Here is a 20,405-nt window from a genome sequence, read left to right as displayed (position 1 = left end):
AGCTCAGAGCCCAGTGCAGGGCTTGAACCCATGAACAGTGAGATCATGACCTGAGCCAAAATCAAGAGTTGGTTGCTCAACTGTCTGAGCCACCCGGGCGCACCGTGGTTGTTGTGAATATTAATCCTGTCCTGCCTTGTCTCCAGAGCATTTAGCTCAGCATCCAGCCCACCGAGTAGTGCTCAGAACCTTCATCCAGTCTTCTGAGCAAGTCTTCTCTGGTTTTGATCTTTGAGTGAGTTCCCTAGGGCCCAGGAGGCAAGTACACTTTCTCTATTTCTTAAGATGCTTGAAGGAAATGATGCGGCCTCCTCTGGTTCTAGATTGCAGAAGCCAAATTCTGGTGGCCGGCTACATGGTCCTCCGTAAAGAAGAACCAAGTGTGGTCTGGAGGCCCCCTGCATCTCGTCCTCTCACCTTCCTTCCTCTGAGTCTGAGGCCATTCGATTATTTAAATCATAAGCACCACACACCTTTCACTTTTCCTCAGATATGCTTAGTCCTGGGCTCCAGCCTCAACAAGCTTAGGGGCCTCAGATCTATATTGCACTTCATGAGTTTCAAGCACATGGAATTGAACAATCAGGCAGCCCGGATGCTCTCCTTTTCTTCAGGCATAAGTGCCTTCTTCGGGGATGCTCTCCGTCATTTCTGCCTATCAAAAGCTCTGAATTCATTAATCCGTTCTATTCTTCAAGCCCCAGGTGGTAGCTTCCCATGAAACTCTTCTTTGCCTTCTCAGTAGGACGTGACTTGGCCTTTTCTAAATTCTTTTATTTATGGTCTGTTCTAGTCTTGGACACTTAACCATCATCACTGCGTCTTGGGTTGCTGATTGGCTTTTTCTAAATGCCGACCTCCTCGTCTACCTAAGATGTGAGTCTGGCACATGGTGGGCCCTGGGTGGACTGTTGCTGATTAACCTTCCAAAAACATTGTGTGTGCTCCAGAGGCCTGGTGGGATAGTGGACGTGGTCCTGGAGGAAGCAGAAGAATGGGGCCCAAGATTGCTGGCAGACATCTCCTGGCTCCTATTTTTGGCCCAGCTGCTGATGCTCGGCTTGGCTCTTGCCATCTGGTGGAGAGAAGCTGATTCTGGGCTTGGTCTTAATTTATGACCTCAAATCTGAGTCACACAAACAAGGGCCCTGGTCCTGGAGAGTTTAGTAGCAGGTTTGCTATAAATTGTCCCCTGGAAAATCCGAGAGGAGTAAAAGAAACTAACGTGCACCGAATGCCTTCTATATGCATCCTGTGACAGTCATTACCACTCTATAAATTGCATCTCTCTGTTACAGGTGTGGTACCGAGGTGGTGCAAGTAGATTCTCTAGGGAGCAGGCTCTGAGATGGAGACTGGCACGTGGGAAGTTTGTTAGGGGAGTTCCTGGGTTTAACGCCCGTGGGGCAAGGAAGGGAGCAGGCATCAGGTAGAGGGAGAAGCTGGGTCATGGTATAGTCACAGCAAAGGCTTTGGTCATCCCAGACAAGTTTCTAAGCTTCCTTGAACCCATGGCCTTCATCTCTGAAAATCACTTCTCATAGTGGCAAGGCTCCAATGCCATGTTTTACTCTGACACCTGTCTCCTGACCTTGGCTGAGTAGACCAGGGGTAGATTGTGGACCCAAGCTCAGCCCATCAACTGTTCTTTCCTGAGACTAATACACGGGATGCCGGTTGTTTGGAGTGGTGGCAGCCATTTTATGCCATCTGTGTGGAGATGTTGAGAAAGTCAGTCTGGACAGCATGTTAACTATAGCAAATAATACTATTTGTATATTTGAAAGTTGCTAAGAGAATAGATCTTAAAAGTTCTCATTACAAGAGGAAATATATTCGAAACTATGTGGGGTGATGGATGTTAACTAGGCTTGTTGTGATCATTTCGCACTATACGCAAATATCGACTCACTATGTTGTACACCTGAAACTAAGATAATGTTATATGCCGATTACATCTCAAAAAATAAATAAAATTAAAAAAAAAAGGAAAGAGAGGTAAAGATTCTCGATTTTATCAGTAACAAGAGAAATGGAGATTAGACTGAGACACCGATTTTCACTTGTGAGAATGACAACTATTTAAAAGAATAACAGAATGTGGGATTGGTAATGGCATTGAGAAATAGTACACAATTTGATTACAAAATGGATTACAAAATGATTACAAAATTCTGGAGAACAATTTTATACCATGTAACTAAAGTCTGAGGTTAGAACTTCGACTTGTAGAAATCTCATTAAAAAAAAAACAAAAAAAAAAACCAGTCTGTAAAGAGACACAGACATCATAACTTGTAACGCATGAGGTCAGAAAGAGATGAAGTGACAGAATGCCTGGATTCCTGAGGACTTTGTATTTCTTGGTCGTCTTTGTTCCCGAGGCTGACTGCACTTCCTGTCTTTGGATTCCGTAAAACAGCCTGGTGTTCTTTTATTTCGCACCTCCCTTTCCTCGAATCAAAGATGGCTTCTGTTACTTGCAAAGACAAGAGCATTGATTAAGACTACAGATGACGACATTGAGGTTCAGAGAGGTCAAGGAACTTATCCAAAATTACATAGCAATTTAGTAACAGAACAAGGATTGAAACTCAGATTTTTTTCCCCAACAGAAGTTATTTTTTTCTGTTATGCAGTGTTACAAATTTAGAATTAACTAAAATCAAGTTCAAGTTTTGGGGTTATTTTATTTATTTACATTTGTTTTATCTTTTAATGTTTTAAAGTAAATTCACTTTCATCATTTTAGTAGATTTGGTCAATATAACAAACTTGGGTACAGGTAGAGTAGATATTATAATCTTCATTTTGCAGATAAGGAAACTGAAGCCTGGGTCTGGGCCAAAGTCAGAGAGAGAGGGAGAGGGGCTGAATTTTGGAGATGAATCTAACATGTCCAGTTTTGGTCTCAACATTCTCTTCTCTTCTCTGGGTGAGTGGAGTGGCTCAAAAGGGGCAGAAGCCAAAAGGCCCTGTTAGTTGTTGGCTTCTGTGGTGGGAGAGTTAGGTGGAACTTTCTAGCTGAAGAATCATGAGATGCTGAGATCTGGAAGAAGTCATGTTCTGAATCTTGTGATGGTCAAGGACATCTGGATTTTGTAGATCCAAGTAATTGAAGGAGAGGTTAGAGCAAAAATGAGGCAACTCTTAGGTGTGTGTGGCTTACTGTCCACTGTCTTACTGTTTGCGATGCTCATTATGATCAGCCTAAAGAACCAGAGGCAGGGGGATAGTATCATGTGATATGAGATTGGCTGGTTCTGTGTAATTTTCCCCTTTCAGTAGTGAATTCTTTTCCAGAATGAAGCCAGGTATAAATAAATAATAAACACAATGAAAGAAGGAGTTCCTCAGGCGAATATGAAGTTTAATAAAGTCACTCTCACTTCTTTGACTCTGAGCTATTTTATCTTTGGAGTTTTGAAAATAGATCTAGTATAGACTGTGGATACTTTGAAACTCAGTAAGTCATAAGTTTTAAGATAGGAATGGAAATGCAGTTTTCTTTCTGAAAATTTTCTACTAGTGTAGCTCATTTGCTACCTCGTCCCGATAGACATTTGGCAGTTGAGTGCCAGAGTTCTGTTCATGGTACTCCAGCTGGTGCACGAGTGTGCTCTTTGTCACTGGCTAACAAATTCCTACATGTGTTTCTCGGTTGGAGATGCTGGTGAGCAGAGTAACCATTGTTAACTGGGTAGTCTGGATCATTCTATTGTAATATTTCCATGTCCACTCTCTATTCTTCAGCTGACTTGATGACAACAGCACACGGGAGAGCACTGGTTGTCTGAAAGTCAATGGATTTTCCTGGAGGTGTACGATGGAATCTGATATCTATATCTATATCTATAGAGAGAGAGACAGAAGGTAAATATGCATTTTTAAGAGATACAGAAGAGAGGAGATTGTGTGTGTTGTCCACCTTAAAGTATAACAGCCAGTTACGAACGCGGGTTTATTGGGGAATAGCAGAGGGCTTGCAGTTAGGGACATGCAAGCTATGGCAAACCATAGCTCGTCTGGAGATCACAAAAGAGGATTGTTACTTTATAGAAAAGAGGAGGAAGTTAGGAGGAAAGACTTTGAAGGGAAGTCCATTGGAGGAGAGCCAGAGCCCTGGCTGGTGATGATTTCTTATTGGCTGAGTTGTGGTATTTTCTTATTGGCTGAACTTGTTGCTGGACAAGGAAGTAAAGTAGGACTCTTCTCATTGGCTCTGCAACTGACAAAGAGTGGTAGTGTATGAGAGCTTCCCTTTCTGGGTTCTGGACCCCATTTAAAATAAGGTTTCTTTTATCCACTTTCACAGTGTGCATGTCAGAGTGTGTGTATACCTGTAAATGTGTGTGTGGGTTTATGGGAAGAGGTGAGGAACATGTGGGTATGGTGGATATAGGGTGGTAAAATGCCTGCTTTAAATTATCCCATTATTTTCAAGTAAACAAGGACAATTAAAAAATTACTCCTGTGGTTCTGGATTTCACTGAAACTTGGATTCAGTGCCTGCTTCGCCTCACCTCACTTCCATCAGAGAGCACAGGGGGCAGGACCATAGCCTCAAAAGGATTCTATAACCTATTCTTAAGAAGATAGAGTCCTCTTTAGATGAATAAACGAAGAGCAGTCTTCCAATTCTGAGGTGACTGTTTTACAGGAGAATATTTGTTCTGGGTGCTTACGTGAACCACAAGTATTAATCTGGGCTCTTCCTTTCATTGGGATGCTTCACATTCTACGTGGTTTCCTGCTGTGGCATGTGTGACTGTTGAAAGTACTCAGTGTCCTGCTCCTCCTCCTTGACAAGCCCACTCAACAACAGTGGCACTGACTTGCTCTCTCCCTGGATCTACTTGTCCCAGTGTCCTCACTAGGACAGGCTTCCTTCCTACCAGAAATGTCATCTTGTGCTTTACTGGCCTGGTTTAGTTGGATCAGAATTTATAAGTTCGACTTAGAAGGCACATTAAGGGCTTATTTTTTACAAATGTGAAAGTGCAGACTCAGAAAAGTGAAGCCATTTGGCTCACAGAACACTTACCGGCAGAGGGGAAATTAGGATCCGGGGCGACATGCCTCCCAAACGTAGGGCTATTTCCATTGTGGTGATTCCGTGGTGTTTACTGATTAATTGTTTAGAGCCTGGTATTTATCAAACACATAAGCCATTCACAGAATTTTTCAACTCATACTCAATATTCTTCCATATGCTGTTCTAGGAGGTTAGGGATAGAGGATGATTTTACATAGGAATATTGAACGTTTAAGAAACTTAAGTAGCAATGCTTAAGTCAGTGACTTGGATGCGTGGTTTTCAAGCAAACACTTTGGGGAATGCCCTGTTAGGGTTCCTGTTTTGGAATTCCAACACCTGATATGCATCCGGTAGATTTGGGGCTAATAGGCACATACCAAATTTGCTCTTGCAGCCTTCTACAAGTTTCCACTGAGTTGATAAGTTAGAAAGTGAGCTTGCTAAATAGCCATTCACTGGTTGATGCTACTTACTGTGTTGAGTGTTTGGGTATGTGGAAAAGAGCGCTTTTGCAAAAATGATTAAAGGAAATTGCTGGCATAGAGGAGAAAATTCTGATCTAATAAAAATCTCTGATCTTCAGAATTTAGAAATTTTGCCATAGTTTGTCAAGAGATTTATGGAAAGTTTTTCTCTTTAGGAGACTTTAGAAAGAAGATCATCATCTTTGTTGTTAGCTTAAGAGCTGAACTTCTTGTAAGTAGAAAAATAAAAGGATAATTGTCATACTGGGTTCCAGTAACACAATAGATTTTCTTGCCATGATACTGATTAATGTGATGGACTCATTTACACTGACATTTAAGATATTTTCAAATGTTCGATTTCTTTAATAAGCTTTATTCCTTGCCTCTCTGTGAGTACTTATTTTTTTCTCACTCCTGATTGCCCATCTTTTAAACCAATTTCCAATTCATAATATAATCAGCCATCAAATTCCACAAGGCTGTCAATATCAAGGGGCTGTTTTCAATCTTGAAACCGTACAGGACAAGGGACCTCTACTGGTGCCCTCCATATCTTTTGGGAGCCTGGTTACTCTGTACCTATTGACCAAAGGCACCATGCTAGGAAGAAGGCTTAATATCTCAAACTCACTGCAAAAAAAAAAAAAAAAAAAAAAAAAAAAAAAAAAAAAAAAAGATTTTTTAATGTGGAGGTGACATTACTCAACCCTTCCCTTCTACCTAGGTAAGCACTATTCAGCAAATACTCTATGTTAAGCCGACCCACAATGAAAAAATCGATTGAGTATATCTACATTTTCTACCTTTGATGAAGATTTTCTGCAAAATTATACAGGTATAGAAAAGAGAGTTCTTATAGCACAATTCCACCACCCAGATATTTTTAATAGTAACATTAAATTCATCTTTCTCTTCATATCCACTGTATGTGCAGATAGGAGTAAGATCATCAAATAAAATCAGATCAATAAGTTGCTTTTGGCACAGTGTATTAACTTTGGTTTTATATTAAGTCAACAGAAAAAAAAGAAACAAGTGAATTTATAGGAAGTGCTGAACTCACATGAATGTTTCCCTACCTCCAGAGTGTTTAGTTTTTAAAAGATCTTTCTAAGGTTATGAGAAAAGACTAGGAAAAAATTAAGAAATGGAAATCCTTGTGTGTGGTTTATAACTCTGTGCTTCCATTTTTGACAGTATTGAGTGACTCCTTGCTAAGAAGATGGAGAAAATTAGCACCTGAATAGCTCTCCCCCCTCTCCCCTTCCCTCCCCACACCCTTACTCCTATTTTTACTGTGTCAGTGTTTATAGCATCCACATTCTGTTCTGTAACCATCATTTCCACAGTTATTGAGTTCAGGTCCTATTTTTACGAACTTTCAAATCCTAAAGTTTGTAACACATTTCTCAATGACACCCACCCCCCAACCCCTGATCCCCATGGGCCACACATCAGATTTTGCTCTCCTGGAGCCAACCTTGTCTAGCTCCCTCCCTGTCTCCTGCTTCCTGCTTCCCTTCATTCCTCTCCTGGGTTAGAGTTAGTGTTGCCTGGACCAGAAGACATCTTCGTTCTTGGTTTATTCCATGTATTTTGGGGAATATCTACTTGACTAACCTTCTGAGAACATCTTATTTCATGACAGCTAATTCCTTAAAAATATTTGTGGGTGGATGCATTTGGTAAAATCTGAAGGTTGACAACAAATACAGGCACAGATTTTAAAACACTGAAATAATTGAGGAGTTGAAACATTCTTCTATTTTAAAAAATCTTTTATTTTCTTTAAGACATGTTCTTTATATGTAATTTAGAAAATACAGATAAACAAGAAGGACACAATAAGCCTTTCCCACAATCCCACTACCCAGAGATAAGAGTAGTTAATTTTTAGTAATTTGTTATTTTGTATTCTTACAATCTCTCTATTCACAGAAAAATACCTGTTTATCTTTAAAAATAGAGATATGATTGGGGTGCCTGGGTGGCTCAGTCGGTTGGGTGTCCGACTTCAGCTCAGGTCATGATCTCACAGCTCGTGAGTTCGAGCCCCGTGTCAGGCTCTGTGCTGACAGCTCAGAGCCTGGAGCCTGCTTCGGATTCTGTGTCTCCCTCTTTCTCTCTACCCTCCTCTGCTCATGCTCTCTCTGTCTTAAAAAATAAACATTAAAAAAATTTTTAATATGAAATTTATTGTCAAATTGGTTTCCATCCAACACCCAGTACTCATCCCAACAGGTGCTCTCCTCAGTGCCCATCACCCACTTTCCCCTCCCTCCCATCCCCCATCAACCCTCAGTTTATTTTCAGTTTTTAAGAGTCTCTTATGGTTTGGCTCCTTCCCTCTCTGTAACTTTTTTTTTTTTCCCCTTCCCCTCCTCCATGGTCTTCTGTTAAGTTTCTCAGGATCCACATGAGAGTGAAAACATGTGGTATTTGTCTTTCTCTGCCTGACTTACTTCACTTAGCATAACACTCTCCAGTTCCATCCACATTGCTACAAAGGGCCAGATTTCATTCTTTCTCATTGCCAAGTAGTACTCCATTGTGTATATAAACCACATCTTCTTTATCCATTCATCAGTTGATGGACATTTAGGCTCTTTCCATAATTTGGCTATTGTTGAAAGTGCTGCTATAAACATTGGGGTACAAGTGCCTCTATGCATTAGCACTCCTGTATCCGTTGGGTAAATTCCTAGCAGTGCTATTGCTGGGTCCTAGGGTAGATCTATTTTTAATTTTTTGAGGAATCTCCATGCTGTTTTCCAGAGCGGCTGCACCAGTTTGCATTCCCACCAACAGTGCAAGAGGGTTCCCGTTTCTCCACATCCTCTCCAGCATCTATGGTCTCCTGATTTGTTCATTTTAGCCACTCTGGCTGGCATGAGGTGATATCTCAGTGTGGTTTTGATTTGTATTTCCGTCATGAGGAATGATGTTGAGCATCTTTTCATGTGACTGTTGGCCATCTGGATGTCTTCTTTGGAGAAGTGTCTGTTCATGTCTTCTGCCCATTTCTTCACTGGATTATTTGTTTTTTGGGTGTGGAGTTTGGTGAGTTCTTTATGTATTTTGGATACTAGCCTTTTGTCCAATATGTCATTTGCAAATATCTTTTCCCATTCTGTCGGTTGCCTTTTAGTTTTGTTGATGGTTTCCTTTGCAGTGCAGAAGTTTTAATAAACATTAAAAAAATTTTTTTAAATAAAAAAATAGAGATATTACTATACTGTAATATAATTTGTAACCTGATGTATTTTTTGGTGACATGATTTTTTAAACTCAACATTATTGTTTAAAAAAATTTTTTTAATGTTTATTTGTTTTTTTTGGGGGGGGGGACAGCATGAGTGGGGGAGGGGCAGAGAGAGAGGGAGACACAGAATCCGAAGCAGCCGCCAGGCTCTGAGAGAGAGAGAGACAGACAGACAGACAGAGACAGATACAGAGAGAGAGAGAGAAAGGGGCAGAGAGAGAGGGAGACACAGAATCTAAAGCAGGCTCCAGGCTCTGAGCTGTCAGCACAGAGCCCAATGAGGGGCTTGAACTCATGAACTGCAAGATCATGACCTGAGCTGAAGTTGGAGGCTCAACCAACTGGGCCACCCAGGTGCCCCTACGGCCTTAGGATTTAGATTGGAATTTATGCCATTGGCTTTTGTGGGTCTCCAGCTTACTGATGGCAGATCAAGGCATTTAGCCTCCATATATAGCCTCCATAGCCTCCAGTGAGCCAATTCCTTCCTCTCTCTCTCTCTCTACATATATATAATGTATACAAGCAATTGAGTGACACATGCAGATGGAACATAAATCAAAACAACATAAGTGTATGTTGAATAATCTGTATTCTATTCATGCCCCCATTACCTAGTTTCCATCTGCTGCAAATATAAACATATATTTTTATCTCCCCAACACCTCACATTTTATACAAAAGGTAGCATACCATATACAGTCTTCTAGACCTGGTTTTTGTCACAAAAAAGTCTTCCCATAAAAATGTAGAGAGAGCTTCTTTATTCTATGATCTACTACATAGTGTTATATGAATGTGCCACAAATTACTTAAACAGCCCCCCTTGAAGGACCCCTGGGTTATTCCAACTTGTTATTATAGACAATTCTGGAAAAAAATTATACACAAACCCTTCAGTACATATGCAGATACATCTAGGAGCAATTCCCAGAAACAAGGTTGCTGAGTCAAAGGGTAAATGTGTGTGTCATTTTGATGGTTCCTGCCAGTTGCCCTCCAGAGTGACTGAGCAAATATATACTGCCTTTACCATGGTATCAAAATATGTTTCCCCAAACTTTTGATATTAGAGTATGTTCTCAAATTTTGGAATTTTTTTTTATGCCACTTTCTTAGGATGAATGAAGTGAGTATACTTCCATATGTTTAAGGTCACTTGTGTTATCTTTTCAGTGAATTACTGAAGTCCTTTGCCATTTTCATCTGGATTGTCCGTTGCTTTAATGTTTAGGTGCTCATTAAGGTAGTTAATTATCTTTATTAAACAACTAAAAAAAATGCAAAAACACTCCTAAATATAAAATCATCCTAAGTGACAATACCCTGAATTTCTGATGTATACATTTTAGACCTATCTCTATGTATAGATACACTTATTTTTATAATACAGCATCGTATCAGACATATGATCAAGCCATCTGCTTTTTAACATATCATGAACATTTTACCATTGCAATCGAAAGGTTTCCACACTGAGGAGGCATGGGACGCTTGGAGCTGGAGGGATGAAACAAGTTCAAATGCACAAGAAATGGAAACGTTTCAGACACCAAGGAGATCAAGAATAAACACCAAGATTGGAGTGTCAGAAATGGGAGCAATGACAGGGGCTTGGAGGTGAGATAAGATTTCAAAGAGGAGATTTGGGCAAGTACAGGTTAGACCAGGTAAGGGAGAGGGGAGACCCTTGGTTGGATAGTCACCTTAAAGTGTGGGTTAATTAGCACTGGGACCAATGATGTGCAGACTCTCGCCTGGGTCAGGGTATCCCAGAGGAAGAGGCAGGGATGAGGTGGGCTTCAGCTGGGTCAAGTATTCCAATTGTGTCTTACATATTTAGAGAATAATTTCACCAGAACTATACTGCTACTTACAAAGACAAGATAAAGATTCATTAAGTTGCATATATTATGTGGGGAAAATAGAGTTTATCTCCTGGTGCCTTTCATCAGAAGGGACATAAGACATAGGATTCAAATTCACATGGTGAGTTGTAATTTTTCCACTGGTTCTTGTAGTTCATCAAAGGAGAGTCCTTCTAGTCTGGGGCACTTGCTCTCCTTCTGCTCTGGAGTGGTCTCTTCTCCACCACACATTCATTTTATATTCCTAATGATTTTCAAAGCTCCCTCTGGTCCCTGGACCTGTAGCATCAGCATCACTTGGGACCTTGTTAAAAATGCCAATTTTGGGGGGTGGTTGGGTGGCTCAGTCAGTTAAGCATCCGACTTCAGTTCAGGTCAGGATCTCATGGTCCATGAGTTCGAGCCCCGTGTCGTGCTTTGTGCTGACAGCTCAGAGCCTGGAGCCTACTTCAGATTCTGTGTCCCCCTCTCTCTGACCCTCCCCTGTTCATGCTCTGTCTTTCTCTGCCTCAAAAATAAATAAACATTTAAAAAAAGTTTAAAAAATGCTGATTTTCAAGCTCCACCCCAGAACTTCTGCATAAGAAAGTAGTAGGTGGAGATCAGCAATCTGGGTATTAACAAGCTTGCCAGATGAGTGTGATGTAAACTAAAGCTTGATGACTGCTGGTTTAGAACAATAGTCTCTCAAAGTTTCTCTTAGGAGGAACTGCAGTGAAGTGTTTAATGGAAGCTGTAGAAAGGTCTTTTGCACTTTATCTTCTGGCAATCCTACATGGCAGGTATATTTACTCTCCTTTTGTACCTGAAGAAACAGGTCCAGAATATTCTAGTTTTGCAGAATTGGAACTGAGATTTCAACTGAGGGATGTGGCCTTTCAGAGAAGGAGGGGTGTTTGTGTGTGTGTGTGTGTGTGTGTGTGTGTGTGTGTGTGTGTGTGTGTGTATTGGGGCCACAGGGAAGGGAGAAAGGAAAATAAATTGTGTAGTCATTGTTAAGGTCCTGGTCTCCACCTCACACCGTATACAAAAAGTAACTCCAAAGGAATCTAAAATTGTAAAACTCTTAGAAGAAAATATAACGGGAAACCTTTGTAACCTTGGATTAGGCTCTGTTTTCTCAGACATAGGACTAAAAGCACTAGCAACAACAATGAAAATAGATACATTGGTCTTCATCAAAATTAAAAAGTTTTGTGCTTAAAAAATTTAAAAAAATGAGACGCACCTGGGTGGCTCAGTCGGTTAAGCGTCCGACTTTGGCTCAGGTCATGATCTCACGGTCCGTGAGTTCAAGCCCTGCGTTGGGCTCTGTGCTGACAGATCAGAGCCTGGAGCCTGCTTCAGATTCTGTGTCTCCCTCTCTCCTGACCCTCCCCCACTTGCACTCTGTCTCTTCCTGTCTCTAAAAAATGAATAAACATTAAAAAAAAAATTAAAAAAAATTTAGAAAAATGAAAAGAAAAAAAGGAAAAGGAGAATCATCTTATAGAATGGGAGAAAATATCTGCAAATTATATACCTGATAAGGAATTTGTATCTAGAATATATAAAGAGTTCTTACTACTCAACAATAAAAACCAAAGAACCCAATTAAAAATGGGTAAAGAAGGAGAACAGTATGGTGATTCATCAAAAAATTAAACATAGAAATGCCATATGATCCAGTACTTACACCATCCAGTATTTACCACTCTCCCCCCAAATGGAAATACTAATCTAAAAAGGTACATAAGCCTATGATTATTGCAGCATTATTTATAATCGCCAAGATAGGGAAACAGTCATCAAGAGATGAATGGATAAAGAAGATGTGGTATAAATGCACAATGGGGTATTTCTCAGCTATTTTTAGAATGAGACCTTGCCATTTGTGACAATATCATTGGACCTAGAGGGTGTCAGACTAAGTGGAATAAGTCAGACAGAGAAAGACAAATACCATTATGATTTCACTCATATGTGGAATCTAAAAACCAAAACAAATGAACAAAAAAACCCAAACTACTAAAAGCAGAAACAGACCCACAAATACAGAGAAGAAACTGATGGTTGCTGCAGGGGAGGGGTGGGGATAGGCAAAATAGGGAAGGGGAGTGGGAGATATAATCTTCCAGTCATGGGAATAAAAGGCACAGCATTGGGAATATAGTCCTTGGTATTGCAATAGCGTTGTATGGTGACAGATGGTAGCTATACTTGTGGAGAGCAGAGCATAATGTGTAGCGTTGTCCAATCACTATGTTGTACACCTGAAACTAATGTAACATTGTGTGTTAACTATACTTCAATGAAATACAGTGGGCAAAGGATTTGCATGGATATTTCTCCAGAGAAGGTATACAAATGGCCAACAAGCACTTAAAAGGGTGCTCAACGTCTTTAGTCATTAGAGGAATATGATCAAACCTATAATGAGATACCACTTCACACCCAGTGGCATGGCTAGAATACAGGTGGCAGATAAGAGCAAGTGTTGGTGAAGGTGTGCAGAAATTGGAGCCCTCATATATTGCTGGTGAGAATGCACAATGGTGCAGCCACTTTGGAAAATAGTTTGACAGTGTTTCAAAATGTTAAACGGAGAGTTACCACGTGAACTGGCAATTCTATTTGTAGGCATATGCCAAAGGCATATGTCCATGCAAAAACTTGTACACAGATGTTCATAGCACACTATTCATAGTAGCCAAAAAGTGGAAACAATCCAAATGCATGTCAAATGAATGGGTACATAATATGTGCGTATCCATAAAATGGAATATTATTTATCAATAAAAGGGAATGAAATACCAACATATGCTATAACATGGATGAACTTTGAAAACATTATGGCCACATATTGTGTGATTCCATTTATATGAAATGTCCGGAATATGTAAGCGCAAAGAAAGCAGATTAATGGTTCCCAGGGGCTTGCAGGAGGGAGAAATGGAGAGTAACTGCTGTGAGTATGGACTTTCTTTGTAGGGTGATGAGAATGTTCTAAAATTAAATGGTGATAATGGTTGCATGACTCTGAATGTACTAATGACCACTGAATTGTATACTTTCAAAAGATGAATTTTATGGTATGTGAATTATAGCTCCGGAAAGCTGTGACAAAAAAATTAGTTAACATCTTGGGGTGTAAAACGGCAGAGCAGGAGTGGTTTCTTTATCAAGCTGTGCTTACCTCTCTAGAGAAACCCCCCAGGAACCACTGAGAAGACAGGTGACTTGGAGACACTGAGCTCTGTCAATAAATTCCATTATATTGCTTGGAGACCCCTGCCCTGAAATATCCTGAAGACATTACAGTAGCAAATTCAGAAAACTAACTCCAAACCTGGATTGGGAGACATCATCAGGAAGGAAGGCATTCAGGTCACTGAACCCCTTCTGACATGATAGAGAGAATGGAGAACTGGTACAGATGGAAAGACTGGGGAGAGACGCCATCACACAAAGAATCCAATTTCGTTATTGTGGGCGTCTTTGCTCATTATTCTGATGAAAGGTGTGAGCCTGTGCCTTCAGTGCAAATGAAGATCGACGTGGAGTATCTGCTGGAAGGTAGCAGTGTCCCAGCTGGCTGTCGCAGCCTGTGGAACCTGGAGTTAGCCTTAATCAGCAGCAAGCACAGTCAACCACGCTCTCTGTGGCTTGTTCCAGGTCACCCCGAAGAGGCCACCAGCTGGTGTTTTGGGAATTGAGCTGATGAGATATTATTATCTGCCAGTCTTCATTTTCAAAACATAAAAAGAGATTCAAATGAATGCAGAGAACCTTGTTTTTAGCTCTCAGCAGAAGTGTGCATGAGGGATGGGAAACGGATAAACGTTTAAAGTGTGGAGGATATGAGAACAGAAATGCTCATAGGAGATCTGCTTGTGATACTAGGAAGCAGGAGGTTGTCCTACCTCCCCTTTTCTCTCCTGTCCACTCCCAATATCCTGGTTTAGGGTCTCCTCCCCTCCTATTTTGTCTTTGAAATTTCCCTTGACAAGTTTCTCTGACTTCTACTTTAACCATGATTTCCAGTTTTGAAGCTGTTGTTTCCTTGCTGAAAAAATCTATGGTAAGTTAGAAAAAAAAATTTTTTTAAGTTTATTTATTTTGAGGGAGACAGAGCACAAGTGGCGGAGAGGCTGAGAGAGGGGAGCAGAGAGGGAGAGGAAGAAGAAGAAGAAGAAGAAGAAGAAGAAGAAGAAGAAGAAAAAAGAGAGAGAGAGAGAGAGAGAGAGAGAGAGAGAGAGAGAGAGAGAATTCCAAGCAGGCTCCATACTGTCAGCCCAGAGCCCAAAGCGGGGCTTGAGCTCATGAACTGTGAGATCATGACATGAGCTGAAATCCAAGAGTTGGATGCTTAAGTGACTGAGCCACCCAGGCGCCCCCATGGTAGACTTTTTTAGATCACAGGATGAAGTACAATGTCTTCACATAGGATTCAAGTCCCCCATCGGGTCACAATATACTCATCCACTTTCACTTTCCTGTCATACCTCCGAAGTCCCTGGTGTATTTCAAGCATTTAGGGAGTATCCGTATCTTCTTTTCTTCACCTTGGATATTCTTACTCATCCTTGAAGGCTCAGTTGAAAAGTATCTCCTCTAAGAAGCCTTTTCTGATTCCTCCAAGCAGGAATAAACACTCCATGGCGTTCCCACAAGGCTACACCCCTTTTCCCAGCACAGAATACTTAGGTGGGTCAGCCAGTTATCTACACTGGGCTACACACTCTAAGAATAGGCTCTTAGTCTATTAGTATGTGTTCTTAGTCGCTAGTGCAATGTCTTCTCCATTCCAGTCTCTGTCTGTCTGTCTGTCTCTCTATTTTTTTTCTTTCCAGTTTCATAATTTATTGTACAAATTGAGTACCACATGATGTGTTGACATTAGCTTCTCCAGGCATGGGAACTTAACAGATGAGGTACACTTTAAAATCTGTTTATGTTGCTTTCACAGCTGGTGTTTTTTTAGACCTTAACTTGAAGTACAAGACCATCAAAGCGATGCCTCCATATGTGGCCAGTACACAATTCATTCTACCTGTGAGGGTGTAAGAGCTGAAGTGTTTTTTCATACCAGTGAATTGGAATTGGGCATCAGTTTCTGGACCTGCCATGATTTCCATCTTGCAAAAGACACCAATTCCGCTGGTTGTGTCCTTCAGCCTATGTGTCTGTCTCTCTCTCTTAATGAAGGCGATGGGCAGTGGGACCAGATAGGCAAATAAAATATAGGCTAAGATGAAATTCAAACTGGGGAAAGGTTGTGCTAAAAATTGGAAACTGCATCGTGTACGGTTTCTTTGTAAATGAAGGGCAGCAAAAATGAAGGCTCCAAGAATGAAGGTGGTGAGAAATGCCAGAATTGTCTGGGGACTTAGTGATTTGAAAATGGTGTCCTTACCAGGAAATTAAACTGAGCTCATTATCTCATTAACGTTTGACTGGAGAGGGAATATTCAGCTGAAATTGTATTATCTTTCCAATATGACAAGTTGATAACAACCTGGGATTTTGAAAGACATTTTGTTTTCTTAGCAAGAAATTCCACCAATACAAATGAGTATCCATGGAGAGGGATTCCATTTTAGAAAGATCCTTAAAGGCAAGAACCATGCATGTCTAAATTGCTTTGTGTGCATGATAAATCCCAATGGTTCACAAAGGTATCTTTACACTAAGATTAAATCTCACCATCAACATATTGGAGTGGTTAAAAATTTTAACTGTTATACAAGATAATTGTGCTTGACCAATCTTTTCCCTTCTCCCTAGAGATCCTTTGCCATGCAGATGACAATCCCAGCATGCTTATTAGAAGCCACCATTTTTAATGTCCTTCAATTTCCAACGGATATTACAAATTCTATGTTTGATTAGATTGTTTACATACAGCCTTGTTTTTCAAAGATGGAAGGAGAGATAGCGAGTTTCTTAAATTTGCTTGTTGGTCGGACAAACATCTACCTTACAAAGTAGAGGGGAACTGTGTTCTCGGAAGAAATTATTTTATTTCTAAAAGTAGGAGGAATGTGATATAGTGGAAAAACAATGGGAAGTCCTTTTTGAAGTCAGGGGCAAGGGTTTTAATTCCAATTATTCCACAAGTTTATTTTCAATTCTCTGTAAAGTAGGTAGAGGACATGCACCATAAGGGGTCTAGGGAGAAGGGGGCTACCGAATGGTATCAAAACAGCAGAGCACTTGATGTTTTGCCTGGTCGCAAAGACTCCCATATCTTAGCCTGGGCAAAGCAGGTGGCAGCATGTGCTAAGCAAATATTCTGGGGGAATGACTTTAACTGATGTCCTTCAGACAAACTTCTGTCTCTGTTGCTCCTCTTAAAGCTTTCAGTTAATACTCAGTGGTAAGGAGTTTAGTACTTTTAAACTCTAATGGCTACAATCACTGTTTGCAGGGTATCTATAAACGCTTTATTTGGGTATGACAGCAAAAGTCTGAGGAAACACCCAGTGAGGTCACCGTTTTGAATAGTAGGCCTCTACACCTGTATGAAGGCAAGCTGAGGGAGAGTTGTCAGGCTGGCCCCAAATTCTCTTTGTGGAATTCTTTTGAATCTGCTTTATCTCATAAAGCAATGAGCACTTATGCTTGGGAAACTAAAATCGCACCCTTTTTACCTACTATAGGTTTTCCTCTGTATTTTCCATAGCGAGATCGATATGAAGCCCACACAATAAAGAGGTCACACTCATAGTTTAAGGAGCATAGAAAACTATAAATTCTCTCTGGGATCTCTACGTGATGTTCAAGGTCTGCACTTGGAACTATAGGAGCTTGGGGCTAGAGGTTGCCTGGGAAGGCTGGGACACAGCTCTTCAGGGCTGTGGAAGGAAGGGGTGGGGAAAGCAGTTAGTCAGCATCTGCAAATAACTTTGCACAAAGATGAAAAGGTAGCAACATCTGAATGAATGTTACAGGTGGCTGAATTAATTAACTCCAAATCCCAACACCCCCAAACATCCGGTGCTGGGATTAGGGAATCAGAGCTAGTTTACTAGTGAATCCCAAATCTCAGACATTATTTGGATTCAAATTGGAACTGTTGCAGAGGGATCCAGGTGGGAAAAAGATTAGGGAAATAGGGTGGTTGGATTTTTGCTTTCTCCTCTGGGAAAAACGATCGACTCTTTTACTTCTTCTCCTTTTGCTTCCTCTCCTTTTGCTTCCTCATACGTCTCATGCTCTTTCTTCTTTACGTCTCTTCTACTGGCCATCCTTCTTCTTTTCCTTCTTCCCTCTACCCACCCATCTCTCTGCCTCCCTAGCATGGGATGCCTGTTCTCATCTCTTTTCACTCCCGTCAGCCACCCTTCACCACTGCTCTGCCTCCTCTCTCTTTCCGCTTTCCCCCTTCCTCTGTTTGTGGTTTAGTTTTGCTTCAAGGCACGAGTGTATACTGCTTCATGAGTGTCTCTCCATTCTGGAACATCTGATTCAACTAAAGTGAAAAAAGTATGCCAGGATGAAGGTGAACGGCCATCAAGAATGGCAGCGTGCAGTAAAGGAGGTGGTTTCGAGTCTGTGTTAATGTGAAATGGTGAACACCCACGGCTGAGCACATCATTGGCAGATGGAGTTTTGGGTTCATGAGGACCAGGCATCTTATCATCACATCAAAGAACATTGGGTACCCTCAGCTTCTATGGCAATGTTTTTTTTTTGTTTGTTTCTTTTTTAATGTTTATTTATTTGAGAGTGAGCATACACGGTGGAGGGGCAGAGGGAGAGAGAGAGGGAGAGAGAGAATCCCAGGCAGGTTCTGCACTGTCAGTGCAGAGCCTGATTCGGGGCTTGAACCCGCGAACTGTGAGATCATGACCTGAGCCAAAATCAAGGACGCTTAATTGACTGAGCCACCCATGCATCCCTATGGCAATGTTTTTGATGGAAAAAAAAAAAAAAAAGAGACTTAAGGGGAAATTAAGTCAGGGGAATCTATTCTATGTAGAGATTTTAGAAATAGGGGTGAGATGGAGTTGATGAGAAAAGAGATTTTGGTTCCAGTAGAGTCTGCTATTCCTCCCAATTTATCTTCAGGCCTTGTGTCCCTGGGGAGGGGCATTTGCTACATGAACAGTGGCAATTATATTGTAACGAACTGGGCTGTGGAGTCAGGCCGACTAAAGTTTGAATTTTCTCTCAGCCATTCATTGACTATTTGACCTTAGGTTTCCCAAGCTTTGAAAGGAGGGGTGATGAAACCTGCCTGGAGATAACACCTTGTGAAATGCTTGGAACAAGGTGTGTGTTCACTAAGTGATAGCTGCTGCTATTATCATTCCCAGTGGGAAAAAGGCCTATGTAAATGCTTGGGTCGTGCTTCAAAGACCCTGCTACTGACATGATCGCTTGGAGCCTTCACATTCTTTTAGAAAGAATGGTAGAGTTTTATGTGTCAGTGGAGCAGCTAAGCATGATACCTTAGACCAGGGTCAGCAAACTTTTCCCGTAAAGAGCCAGATAGTAAATATCTCAGTCTTGGCGGGCCGCAGACTCTGTTCCAGCTGTTCAGCTCCGCCGTTGTACCGTGGAAGCAGCCATAGACAGTCTGTGAATGAACGAGCGTGGCAGGGTTCCCACACCACTTCATTTGTGGCTGCTGAAATTAGGATTTCATGTACTTTTCCTGGGCCATGAAATATAATTTTTCATTTGATTTTTTTTTTCTCTTAACCACGGGAAACCACAAAAACCATTCTTAGCGAGGGGGCCATGCAAAAACAGGGAGCTGGCTAGATTTTTTTTTTTTTAATGTTTATTTTTGAGAGAGAGAGAGAGACAGACAGAGCTTCAGTGGGGGAGGGGCAGAGAGAGAGAGAGGGAGACACAGAATCCCAAGCAGGCTCCAGGCTCTGAGCTGTCAGCACAGAGCCCGATGCGGGCTCGAACTCACGAACTACGAGATCCTGACCTGAGCCGAAGTTGGACGACCTACCAACTGAGCCACCCAGGCACCCCGGGAGCACTCTAGATTTGACTTGAGGGCTGGCTGCACATTACTGACCCTAGTGTTAGAGCCATGAGATTCTAGGACATCAGTTTGCTTCCTTCCTTTGGGCCACAGATGGGGACTCAGAAGCACAAAGACATTCTTTGCTAGGGTTGGAGTCTCTCTTGGCTAAGCAGCAGAGCTGAGACTAGGGTGTAGATCTTTTAATGACAGGTCTCCTGACATTTGGTCCTTGCTGGAGTTTTGCTGACTTCTGCTGCTTCTTTGCTCTAAAACTTCCCTTAGTCTTCATACTGTGATATCATTTGTTTCTCTCAGAATACTTTCCAATCATCTTGCGTATTGATTGCTACAGAGATGCCATCACTTAGCACGGGAGGCAGAGTCAGATGCCTCAGGGACTGGGAAGTTGACAGGCTTTGTCCTAGGCCATACGGGAAATGTGGCACATTGGAGAGCTCACGCCACATCTGTGAGAGAAAATCCTATTCAGCCTCGATGATTGTGGCCTTCAAGAGTGAGTCCAGGGACTTTGAGACTTTTCAGGAGATGCTAGAAATCTGGATTTTTATGTGAAATTTCAAGATGTCAGCACGATGTGTAAAAAGCCCATGGTGGGGGCACCTGGGTGACTCAGTCGGTTAAGCCTCCGACTCTTGATTCTGGTTCAGGTTATGATCTCTTGGTTCAGAGGATCGAGCCCCATGGCAGGCTGTGGGCTGACACCGTCAAGTCTACTTGGGATCCTCTCTCTCCCCCTCTCTCTCTGCCTCTCCCCTGCTCGTGCGTGCGCTTGCTGTGTCAA

General features: G+C 41.5%; 1 protein-coding gene and 1 long non-coding RNA gene across 4 annotated transcripts in view; one reads left to right on the top strand and one right to left on the bottom strand.

Annotated features, from left to right (window-relative positions):
• The window catches only part of LOC122237907, a 191,774-nt gene that overhangs the window by 86,849 nt on the left and 84,520 nt on the right, over positions 1–20,405 (top strand). For 2 of the 3 annotated variants that reach the window (XR_006216658.1, XR_006216657.1), the window contains exon 2: positions 10,234–10,387. The exons of the other annotated variant lie outside the window; for it this stretch is intronic. This is a non-coding gene — a long non-coding RNA (uncharacterized LOC122237907). The remainder of the gene's footprint in view (positions 1–10,233; positions 10,388–20,405) is intronic. 3 annotated transcript variants of the gene reach the window in all.
• Positions 15,475–15,743, bottom strand: LOC102954512 (ATP synthase membrane subunit K, mitochondrial-like). The gene has a single exon (XM_042983512.1). It carries the CDS (start codon positions 15,741–15,743, stop codon positions 15,567–15,569), a length of 177 nt encoding a protein of 58 aa, XP_042839446.1. The 3' UTR covers positions 15,475–15,566.

This window comes from Panthera tigris, chromosome B1, assembly GCF_018350195.1.
Source record: "Panthera tigris isolate Pti1 chromosome B1, P.tigris_Pti1_mat1.1, whole genome shotgun sequence".
NCBI classification, from domain to species: domain Eukaryota; kingdom Metazoa; phylum Chordata; class Mammalia; order Carnivora; family Felidae; genus Panthera; species Panthera tigris.
This window is presented reverse-complemented; position numbering and strand designations above follow the sequence as displayed.

Excerpts from the sequence above, each read along its gene's own strand:
- LOC102954512 (XM_042983512.1), bottom strand. The coding sequence starts at position 15,743 with ATGGCAGGTCCAGAAACTGATGCCCAATTCCAATTCACTGGTATGAAA.